General features: G+C 34.1%; 3 protein-coding genes across 8 annotated transcripts in view; 2 read left to right on the plus strand and 1 right to left on the minus strand.

The window, feature by feature from the left end:
* LOC133841793 (protein vein) overlaps positions 1-8,469 on the plus strand; it is a 44,523-nt gene extending 36,054 nt beyond the window's left edge. The window contains exons 2-6 of one of the 5 annotated variants that reach the window (XM_062274524.1): positions 2,549-2,726; positions 2,824-2,954; positions 3,268-3,379; positions 4,848-4,897; positions 8,318-8,469. In XM_062274524.1, the coding sequence (XP_062130508.1) occupies positions 2,549-2,726; positions 2,824-2,954; positions 3,268-3,379; positions 4,848-4,897; positions 8,318-8,382 (536 nt within the window). In that variant the 3' untranslated portion in view covers positions 8,383-8,469. Of the gene's footprint in view, positions 1-2,548; positions 2,727-2,823; positions 2,955-3,267; positions 3,380-3,478; positions 3,658-4,847; positions 6,972-8,317 lie in introns of those variants that run through there. The other 4 variants (XM_062274526.1, XM_062274528.1, XM_062274525.1 and 1 more) reach the window with 4 other exon arrangements.
* A 386-nt stretch (positions 8,470-8,855) lies between these two features.
* LOC133842661 (mitotic spindle assembly checkpoint protein MAD2A) lies at positions 8,856-9,840 on the plus strand. The gene is made up of 3 exons (XM_062275856.1): positions 8,856-9,029; positions 9,123-9,269; positions 9,327-9,840. The coding sequence occupies exons 1-3, from the start codon at positions 8,957-8,959 to the stop codon at positions 9,731-9,733; spliced, it is 627 nt and encodes a 208-aa protein (XP_062131840.1). The 5' UTR covers positions 8,856-8,956; the 3' UTR covers positions 9,734-9,840.
* Positions 9,841-9,944: 104 nt separating this feature from the next.
* On the minus strand, positions 9,945-11,247 carry LOC133842659 (uracil phosphoribosyltransferase homolog). Of its 2 annotated transcripts, none has more exons than XR_009894421.1 (3): positions 10,912-11,247; positions 10,230-10,845; positions 9,945-10,102 (listed from the first exon to the last, which is right to left on the minus strand). XR_009894421.1 is itself a non-coding variant. In XM_062275855.1 (3 exons), exons 1-3 carry the CDS (start codon positions 11,139-11,141, stop codon positions 10,092-10,094), a joined length of 774 nt encoding a protein of 257 aa, XP_062131839.1. In that variant the 5' UTR covers positions 11,142-11,247; the 3' UTR covers positions 9,945-10,091. The 2 variants fall into 2 exon arrangements, 1 of the variants encoding a protein (XP_062131839.1); XM_062275855.1 differs by having other exon boundaries at positions 10,313-10,845.
* Positions 11,248-11,770: the final 523 nt, after the last annotated feature.

The raw sequence follows: 11,770 nt of genomic DNA on the forward strand, positions 1-11,770 counted from the left end.
GAGCGAGAGAGACAGAGAGAGAGGGAGTGAGGGAGAGAGAAGAGAAGGCAAAACCGGCGAAACAATTTGGGAGCGTGAGAAAGTGACGCGGACAATTAAAATGCTGTTTTATGGGCCGTCGCTGTTTGGCCGAAACATAAATTATAAACAATAAATTATCTTTTAATATATAACAATTTTTATAGTATAAATATTCGCTGACTGCCGTCTGTCGACTGTCGACTCTCTATATATCTATATATATATATATAGTTTCTTATTCCTATTCATATTCATTTTCCTTTCGGCTGGGCCACGCGAGAGTCGCATAAATTATCATTCGCTTAGCATTAAATCACATCAAAAAATCGTCGACTCGCGGCATAAATGAATAGCTAAAGTCCAGACAGATAGATTAATAATATATTTCTTTTGGTATTAATATTATTATTATTATTATTTGTGGCTGGAAAAACTTGCGTGCGTAATGACAGCTATTGCATAATCATGAGAAAATTCGCATGCAACTTTTAAGTGTGTGTGTGTGTGTGTTTCTGCAGCAAGTGCAACTCGCCCACCCAAGAATAGAAACGAAAAAAAAATTGAAAATAGCAAATAGTAGCAAATAGATATAGATAGAAGATGTCTGTATACTTTTAGTATACGATTATTTATGTCTATGCGAAAGTTGACCAATTGTTTCACATGGTTCGAGTGATTCATTCATTACCAAGCACACGCAATTGTCAATTATCATGTGATGCGTCCCTCACACCGTTCGCTCTCCTCACTCCCCTCACTCTGTCCCGCCTCCACCTACCTCTTGCGCCCACACGACAAGCAAGCAACACAAACACTGAAAAACAAACTCTTGAGTCTCTAATCTTGTGGCCCAGACACGTGATATGCCGGCTAATTAAAGCAACCTACGGCTGCTGCTGCTGTTGTCGATACTCGCAAGCTTCTTGTGGGCGTGGCGAGGCAATCGACCACAAGCGTTTCATTGCCAAATTCCCTCCCTCTCTCTCTCTTTCCCTCTCTCCTTCTACCTCTCTCTGTTGCTCTCTTTGTCGAGACTTATGAATCAGCGGCGAAGGAGACTTTTTGGCAGCATCCCGCAAATGATTGGCTAATGTGTAATTGCCCCGAACTGCAAAAACATTTCAATTACAATTGCAAATGCAAATGCGACGGTGACTTTAATTAGGCAACTTAAATGTAAATTTGTGTGCTAAACAAATCAATTAAGTTGATCGCGGTCTAAGTACGTGACAGCTTAACGGTCTCAGCTGATCGTTTAAGAGATCAATGATAAAATTTAACGATCGAACTAATTTATATTTAAACTCGCGCATTGATCAATCAAACTGCGAAAAAAAAAACGTAAACAGATTATTTCGCAAATCTGCACGAAAATATGCTGAAACTTTATTCAATTTTTGTATATTTTGTTGACGAAAATAAATGCTTAGTTATTCTAAATGAAGTCAATGAAGATCGCTAAGAGTTCAATGATAAAATGATTTACTTTTATTATTGTCAATTACAGAATTAAGTTTTATACTTTTTGCAGTTGATCTTTAATATGTAAGGTCATAAAATTCATGAAGTTTTCAAAATTATCAAAAACCCTTTCCCAAGACGATCCTTAAAAGTTCAACGTTAAAATGATTTACATTCATTTTACATAATTAAATTGTAAGCATGTTGCAATAGATCATTAATATGAAAGGTCATAAAAATAAAAAAAAATTCAAAATTTTTAAAATATAAATTTTTTTCAATATAACTTTTAAAAATTTTCTTCTGATCGTTTTAAGTGCTCAAAATATAACCTAAAAAAATTACATTTAATTTTCATAATAATTTTTTCTACTTTATTCATATTGGTTATAATAAAATACAAGAACATATGATCTACAAAACCTATATTCTTATTATTTAGAATACAACTTCCACTATAGAAATATAGTACTTAAAACCAGAATCTTTGATCTGATATTACGAAACCCATATAAAGGGCACCTCCATCAATTTGTCCATCAACAAGTGTGTAATTTTAATAGAGAAACTACAAGTTGTTTTATTAAACTCGTCTGTCAACAGTCGCCTTAAAAAGTTTTCAGATTGAATTGCAAAATGCTGTATCTTTTCGATTGAGAGATATATACATAGATATCAAGTAGTATTATTATATGCTGGTTCGATGTGATTGGACCTTGAAAATCAGGTCATGTCATATAGCAATTTAACGATCTGCAGAGTCTATAAACAACTTACGATTAAGTTGAAATAGGCGTCGCGTCAGGTTGATCGTAAAAAAAATCAAAATCAAAATAGAGAAAAGACAAAAGTAGGGGGTGGAAAACTAAAAGAATTTCAATAATTTCTAGTGCGATCATTTTGTTTATGGCGCCGAGAGGAAGAAAACAATTTTCATGTACATTTTGCATAAACAATGATCGCACACGAAACAAAAATTAATTAGAATTAAAAAGATGCAAGTGGAAAAAGAGGGAAAATTTCGCAGACATAATTTTTAATGCTTTTGTTTGTTGTCGTTTTACAGCACAGAACGCATCGATTACGTCGATCACATCGAATCCGACGAACACGACGATCGAGAACGGAAGGGAGCTGAGGATCATATGCAAGGTGGAGGGCAGGCCGCCACCAAAGGTGACCTGGTTCAAGGACGACAAGTCGATAAATCGCAAACGCAATGTTTACCAATTCAAGCATCACAAGTAAGTATTGTTTATATACATTGTATATACATATAGTATGTATATAGTATATATTTAGATAAATATGCATGTCTAATAATTCTTTCACTCATTGTAGAAGACGCGCCGAGCTGGTTGTGCGCTCCTTTAACAGTTCCTCCGATGCGGGCAAATACGAATGCCGTGCCAAGAACAAAGTCAGCAAAAAACACATTGACAAACGCCGCATCATGATCAATGCCTATCCAGGTAAGACCAGACAGAGACCTTCAGTCGCTTCCCCCAAAATAGATCAACAACTGATCACATCTCATCTGATCTCTGTTGTCATCTTTGATGTGCATGTGTCAAGTTTTGCGCCCCAATTCATTTCTAATTTATGGGCACATTTGAAGGCGACAATCGAAGCATAGAAATATGTATGTTTCAAGCCACCTACTACACCTTGTAAAAACATGAAATTATGAATTTCAATTTCATTACGTTTATTTATATATTTTTTCTTCTCTCTCTCTCTCCCTCTCTCTCGTTTCTCTCTTGCTATCGATCGCTCTCTTTGCAGTTGCCACACGGCCGGATCAGAGCAACTGGGGCTATCCATGTAAAGAGGAGAATGTTTGCTTTCACAACGGCACCTGCATGCTGATACCGGATATCTCTCAGTACTATTGCAAGTAAGTACCCCAAAAGGATTGCCCTTTGCTTGTTTATGCCCCATGGATGTCTTGAACTTGAACTCGAACTCAAAATCGAAATCAAAATCAAAATCACAGAAAGAACAAAAACTCAAACTCAAGTGGCTGGTGTTGTGATAAAACCGGTGACAGCTGATAAAGACAGTCAGTACCCGAGAATGCACTGAAATAGAATCCAAAAACTAACCATCTAACAATCAGTGAGCGACAAGCACTTGAGAAAACTCTGACTCCGTCTCTGACTCTCACTCTCTCTCTCTCTGGAGTAGAGAGAAGTGGCATCACATTACATCCCGAGACGAGAGAGAGTGAGAAGAACTCCACGAACTCTCGAGCACTCGCACACACACACACAGCCATGGGTGTGTGCAATGTGAATAATGTCTTTCAACGCCTCGTTTTATACAATATCCACGTACTGTGTGTATGCACGACGCATATATCGACGCGTATATGTAAACCAATCCAATACTTGTACAATTCCATTCAATCCCAAAAAAGCGCATTGTATTCACTGCATACCCTGTAGCCAATGAAGGGTATGCGCTGCCTTAGTTTCAAAATGTAACAGAGGATCACTTACAAGATCAATACTGCAAAGTTGTTCTCTAATAAACTAAATTTGGTATAATCCCTGTTAATATCCAATATATTCGCAGTCAACTTTTAGTATTTTCACTTACCAGTTCTTTAATAAACTAAATTTGGTATTTCACTGTTAATACCTAATACTTCTTAATATTTCTTTAATGAACTTAATTTCGTATTTTCACTGATAATATCTAGATTATTCGCAGCCAATTTTTGATATTTTCACTTACAAGATTAATACAGCAAACTAGTTCTCTAAAAAACTAAATTCGGTATATGCTCAGCCAACTTTTTTCACTTACAGTATAAATACTGCACGCTAGTTCTTAAATAAACTTTATTTGGTATAATCACTTTTAATATCTAGTATATTTAAGTCAACTTTTGGTATTTTTCCTTACAAGATCAATACTGCAAACTAAGTCTGTAATAAACTTAATTTGGTATAATCACTCTATATAACTAGTATATTCGCAGCCAACTTTTGGTATTTTCTCAATGCGCAGTATTGCATCCAGGGTATTTAATGTGCTGGCATTGTTGGACGCTTTTCTTTTGCACTTTTCATTTCACATTTCCAATTCCAATTCGATTTCGATTTCGATGCTTGCGCTTTGCAAAAAACGGCGAGCAAAAAAGAACAGTATTATTAATTATTTGTTGCTTCTGTGTTTTTGATTCCGTTTGTACTTAAGTGTTGTGTTTGTGGGTGCACTGCAGCCACAGTTCATGGCCATTTGTCTGTGGGATGTGTACCTAATGTTTTTTTTTTTGGTTGTTGGCGAAGAAGATGTTTTAAGTGTTTTATACAAATTCTAATTGAGTGTATGTTTTTCTTTTATCTTGATTCTTTCAGTTGCCCGGAGGATTACTATGGTGTCCGTTGCGAGAACCACTCGTCAGACAGTATGTACAGCAAAAATCCCGACTGTGACTACCAGTATATTGGAGGTTTTTACTGCTAAAATAGGCACTTCTATAGCATCGATTGTTTTAGATCGAGTCACGCGATATACGTATAACGAAACGATATAAAGCGTTAGCAAAAACGAAATCCAAATCCAAATCGAATCAAAAACAAATACAGAAATCGAAACAGAACTGAAACTCTGTACACAAGAACTACGAGTATCCCAAAAGATTAACAATTATTCCAGAATGGTCGGTCATTTGTCTATACTATACCTACTACTATATACTATACCTAAACTTGAAATAAACCAAATATAGTTGATAACTGAAAGCAATACACAAACATACACAAACAAACACACATACATACATACTTACTATATACACAAAGTACAAATAAAACTAAATAATCGATATACAATATGACCAACTGTAAGATTCAGAAGTTATCCCCCGACTAGCTCCTTCTCCGTCATACCGTGAACTTGAGTTTTTTTTATTAGAAAACACATTCCAAAAAGCAACAAAGCAAAGTCTTAAAAACTAACAACAACAACTGTTCTTTTTTTGTAATTATTATACATACAAAAATATGTACTATTTAATTGAAAATTAAAACTATTAAATATTAAAATGCGAATAAAAACAAATGGTGCTATAGAAGGTTTATTTTAAATAGTTTTTACTTAGGAATCTATTTTAATTGAAATTCTCATTAAACAAAAACAAAAAAAAACACACAAAAAAAAATCGTAAATGTTAAACAGAATTTGATTTTCCATTTACACGAAAAACAAAACAAAATTATTAAGCAACTCACAGACTCAGACGATCACACGTTAAACACACTCATTACATTACAGACACCTACCAAATACTGAATAACTTGTCGAATGTGCATTCAAAGCATTCAAATTGGCACAGCCTACACTCATATGGATAACAATAACAGTAACAGTAACAATAACAATAAAAACAGAGGCTCTCTTAAGTTAGATATTCTTTTTTTGCAACATATGGCAACCCAAGCAGCAAAAGCTGTCGCCACAAAAGTACAGTCACCACACAAAAGCACTGACCAACCACTACATAAAAAAAATACCAAAATTTTGTTTTGTTTTCGATAAATACCATAAAACATCTCTATATATTTATATCAATAATTTTTGTAGTTTGCAATACATGAAAAAAAAAGGAAAAACAAATCGACCGACAAAATACAAAAAACGAAACTCGATGCGAATAATAATAATAATAATACTTCATTAAATAACAATAATAATTATTTCTTTGCAATTAATTTAGTTATACATTATACATTTTATTATTACATAGTTTCTTGTTATTCTATGAAACATTATTAACACTTTGGCTGTAGATTTTGACAAACCAAAACACCAAAAAAAAAAAAACCCCCTTTTCAAAACAAATCAAACAAACAACAATTTCATACGCTCCTTAATTTATTTATCGGTGGTTGTTTTTTTTTTTAATTTCAATTATTTGTTGACTAATCTCTTGCGTTTTCTTACTGTTTCTCTCGATTTTTTTTGGTTAACTCTGTTCCACTATTTTAGTTCTAAATTTTCTATTTAATTTGATTTGTTTATAACGCAAAAAAGAGAACAAAGCTTAGCTATAGCTTTATCCCAAAAACAATCAATTTAAATTGTTATTTATCATGCATGAAGTACTATTGAGTGCATTATTTTTTGCTTGTAATTCCCTTTTGGAAATGGTATTAGGGCAATTAGTTGGCAATAAAAAAAGAAAAAACACAAAAAAGTTATCAAAGAAAAACCAATTAATTTTAATTTTTATTTATGATTTAATCTCTTCACAGATATTTTGTTGCAATCTACGGCCAAATACATACCTTAATTAATGACTATTTTAATGCATAGAATTTTTATTTAAACAAACAAACAAACAAACAAAAAAAGAAAACTGCAAACAAAAGTACTCCCTGCACTCCAACGCCGACAATTGTAATTTTTTAGTATTATGTTTAAAAAATTATACAATTTGTTGCACCACACACAAAAAAAAAAACAAAAACCACATAAAATTTACAGCACTGTTCACATCGAGTGTGTGAACGCAGCTTTTAAATTTGTTGCAACTACAAAAAAAAAAAACGAAAAAAATTCAATTGAAACGAAATGATTAACCAGATGCAGACTGACACTTCCCGTTCTATTTGGCGTTTTGTGCACGGTGACAGAAATTTGTGTATGAAGAAATTGAATCAAAATTTGAATTTATTTTATTTTTGTACTTTGTATTGCGAGACAACAAATTCAAAAGAAGTTAAGAAAGTAAACGAGAAAACAAAAACAAAAACAAAAACGAAAACAATAACGAAAAGATCATAAAAAGAAAGTAAGATACCGATTGACCCTGACACTGACACTGTTGCGCTTTTGTTGTTGTACCATAGACATACTATACTATATACTATATACTTACTATACATATAGAGTATACGTAGCTGAGAACTTGTAATAAACCATGTATATATCGTATATTATATCTACATATACTTACTATCTATATATATACATATGTATATCCATATATGTATATGTATATTCGCTATAATTCACCATAAGTTTTGTGTACATTTCAAACTAAGTTTTAAAAGAGCTAAACTATAATTTATTTTGTACTTCATGAAATATTTAAATTAAACATTATCCCTAAGTACTCGTACATAAACATACACACACACACACACACATTTACACATACTACTAAAGCTACTTAATTTCGAAATACTATTTTTTTGCCCATTCTATGTGTTTATTTTTTTGAATACCATTATTATTATTATTATTTGTAATTAAAGTGAATGAAAAATGTAAAATGCAAATTTATGTAGTTCTTATGTATATGTTGACATCAGTTTGTACTTATTTTGATTAGACGTAGGGCAGGCGGCGAAGAGATTATTTTTAGTTATATAATTTAAGTCAAAATTTTTAATTTAATTATCGAAAGATTTATACCAAAAATACCATGTAAAGCTTAATTTTAATTCAAAAACAAAATGAAGCGTAAGAAAAAAATTTCATTAAAAATTTGCAAATACTTCACATTTTACAAATCGATTGCTTTTAATATTATTCTTCTTCTGTTTTAAATTATTTATAGCATTACACAAATACAACATCAAAAAATTGAACAAAATATTTGGTTGGTTTTTCTTTGTTTATTTTTTCCACCTAATTTGCTTTTAATTTCCCCCCCCCAACAAATTACCACCTAGCACAAATACAACAAAAGGCTCTGGATAATCGAGCCCGGTGTTGGAGGCTTGAAGTAATTATGAGTTTTACAATGGAAACCTTTCAAACTGGTATTATCCTAGCTAAAAATCTTTTGGTTTTTTGTTTTTTTTTTCTACCCCAACAGGCACCACTTACAAAAGGGGCTATGGCAACAATAATGATCGATGGATGAACAGAACTTCTAAATAGACATCTTATCTATAATATTCACATACGAGAACGTACGCATAAATGGATCTCATGCTTAGATATAGTTCAGCAATTGCTAATAAAGAATGCATGTATTTGTTACAATTACTTCCTTGTGTTTTAATGGAAGTTTGATGTGTTAGAAATTTGAGTTTTGGCGCTCAAAAATGTACGATAGTTCTTTATTGAAATTCATCGATTACTGCCAGCTAAAAATCTATCGTAACCGTTATTGCTGCCCTGGTACGTTATCAATCGAGCATGCAACAGTTGCTCGATTGATTTTATTTAGTATATTTTTCAAGCAATCGAGACATTTTATTGTGGTATTAAAAAACGCTTTGCAGAAAATTTTAGAAACTTCGTAATACTTTTAAACTGAGATGAAACCTCGATATTCGCAGAAATAATCGATGTTACAGACACTTCAAAAATATCGATACATCGATAAGTTCGAAGGTATTTATCCACCTCGAAGTTGTGGTCACACTGCTGAAAAGAGCTTCAAATCGAGCGGCTTTTATTTTTTACATGTAAAAGAAAATTTTGTAACTTTATAATAGTAATATCAAAAATGTCAACGGCTCAAGCAACAAAGAATTGCATTACACTAAAGGGCTCAGCGCAGATTATAGTCGAGTACCTAAGTAAGTATCTGTAAAAACAATAACAACGAGCACGCTTATTAATGGCGCGTTCACATTATGGCGTCCTGTTTCTTTGTTTAATGCAAATTGTAGAGTATGGCATCAATTCAATACTGTTTCAACGTGGCATTTATCCAGCTGAAAATTTTGACAACACACAACAATATGGCTTAACCATTCTCATGTCCAAGGACCCCAAAATCGTGAGCTTTCTGCAAAATGTTTTAACACAAACCGAAGGTTAGTTCTAGATTCATTCACCTGTTGAATTTTTTCTTCATTGATACATTTTTGTAGAATGGTTGGCGAAGAATATGATAAATAAAATATCAATGGTCATTACCAATGCACACACCAAAGAAGTGCTCGAATGTTGGGACTTTAAAATGCAAGCCGAAGCAGGCGATGGCGTCGAAGCTGGCGATCCCACCAAGCAAACTTCATCCAAACAATTGAGTCGCATACAAAACGAGATTCGTGATGTGATGCGCCAGATATCGGCCACAGTCAGTTATTTGCCACTTCTTGATTGCATTTGCACCTTCGATGTGATGATTCATACACTACAAAACACCGAGATACCGGCACAATGGAACGAAACTGGAGCTGTCTTCATTCAGAATGCTCAGGCCGTGCAGTTGCGTTCGTTCTCAACGGGATTGCAGAAGGTGGACACTGTGGTCAACTATAAGATGAGCTCCTAAGTTATATTCATAGTATTTATTCTGTATTTACATAAGTTAAAGTTGCGAACTTGCATTTGAAAAGCCCAAATTGTGGCGAGTTAATTATTAAATTAGTATTAAAATGAGTCGTGTTGCTTTTTCAATTTCTAAGACAAGATTGCAAAAGGTCCAAGAGGTAGGTCACTTAATCATTGAGCTGTACTATTTTTCCAACTCATAGTCATCAAAAGATGGTAAATCATATTTATGTTTATTTACAATAGCTTTGAACAAGTCACGTTTCGTTTTAGAGATTTAAATGAAGAGCCCAAATTATAGCAGGCTTATTATAATATAATAAAGTACTAATCATAGTAGTTGTGCTGCTCCTTCCAGTTCAAAGGACATCTAGACACGGAAGAGAAAAAAATGCGGTTAGTGCGAAGCCATGCAAACAAATGTTAAGATTAGTTAATTAAGGGAGGATTGTGTTGGGTGAGTGAGAGAGATATGGATAGATAATCTAACACACTACCTATCCTAAGCAGAGCTTAGTTGTCAAGTTGCTTTTGCTGCTGCTGCTTTTATTGACTTTTTCTTTGCTATCCTAGTCAGTACCAAAGTATTTCTGGCCAAAATGATTGGGCGCCACCGGATGCAGCTCCGACGTGAGAATCTTCATTTTGGGAAACGCATTCACCACAGTCCGTGCAGCAATTGGTGTGCAGAACAGATTCGAAAGTATGATGCACTTCTCGGGCACTCCATGCTCCCTCAGCACATTTACGGCTTGCAACACAGTGTTACCAGTGGACATAATAGGATACATGAGCAGCACTTGACGGCTGCCGATGTCATCGGGAAAACGTGCGTACACCACACGTGCCTCGTGTGTATTTGCATCAGATTCAACCAGAATCTTGCCAATGCGTATGGAGCGACAGCAATCGCGTAATCCCTGCTCCATAGCTTCGCCGGAACGTATAATTGAGACGCCACAATTCCCTGAGCGATATTTGAGACCCTCGTAGATGGCACCCGTGGGCGTTTCTACATCGCAGTCAGTGTAGGGCAGCTGATTCAGCGATTCTTCGATGACCAAACGTATCAAACGATCGGCATAAAATTTAAAATCGCTACGCGTGGTATTCCTAGCATAGAGGGATTGCAAATATTGTAAGTAAAAATGAATGACACTCTACAAATATTACACATACTTGTCGCGAATGATTGTGAGCAGCTCGGACACCTGTGAGTTCAATGTTAGGATCTTTAAATTTTCACCATACTCGGCAAGAATCTGTTCTGGGGTTGAGGCTTCAACAGCTGTTCGTGGAATCTGTTCCTGCTGCTGTTGCTGCTCCGTTGCTGATGGCTGTTGTTGTTCGCTCTCGGCGTTGTCGCCGGCTTGGGAACCATTGCTGCTGGGAGAACCGCCGGTGCACATGATTATCTTTTTTAATATTTAATTGTGTGGCAATGAAATGGTTATTTTGAGTGCACTTGTTTTGCTAGCGTGCCAGCAGTGTGACCGCAAGTTCATTTAAAATACCTACTATTTCACATAAAAAATATACTGCTTTCATATGTTTCAAACAAATTTCCCAAAAAACGTTAAGAACTCCAGTTTTTAGTCTTGCCAAAAATAATAATTTTGAAAAACATAATATTTTAATCTTAAAGAAGAATAGTTAAATGATCGTATTTTAATACAAACAAGTAGCAGCGCATTAGTAAAAAGTGCATACTATGAGATACCCTGTAAACAACAAAATACAAAATAGATGAACGTTAGATCAGCTGTTCATGCTGAACAATAAAATAAGTACAATGCATGACTGATATTAGTAATTGTAAAATGTAAATTAAAAATAAAAATTTTTTGGTATTGATTTTATGTTAATTTATGCAATTAAATGCTTTTGTGATTATTGACAAATACTATATTATATTATATTGTCAGACTTCACTTCTTTCGTTAACAGGGTATAGAATATACCATAAAAGGTCACACTGCATACCTTTTCGTGTATCGATTGTCGTTGCAAGTAGCATCGTTTTGAATGTTAAGGCATC

Source organism: Drosophila sulfurigaster, chromosome 3 (assembly GCF_023558435.1).
Source record: "Drosophila sulfurigaster albostrigata strain 15112-1811.04 chromosome 3, ASM2355843v2, whole genome shotgun sequence".
NCBI classification, from domain to species: domain Eukaryota; kingdom Metazoa; phylum Arthropoda; class Insecta; order Diptera; family Drosophilidae; genus Drosophila; species Drosophila sulfurigaster.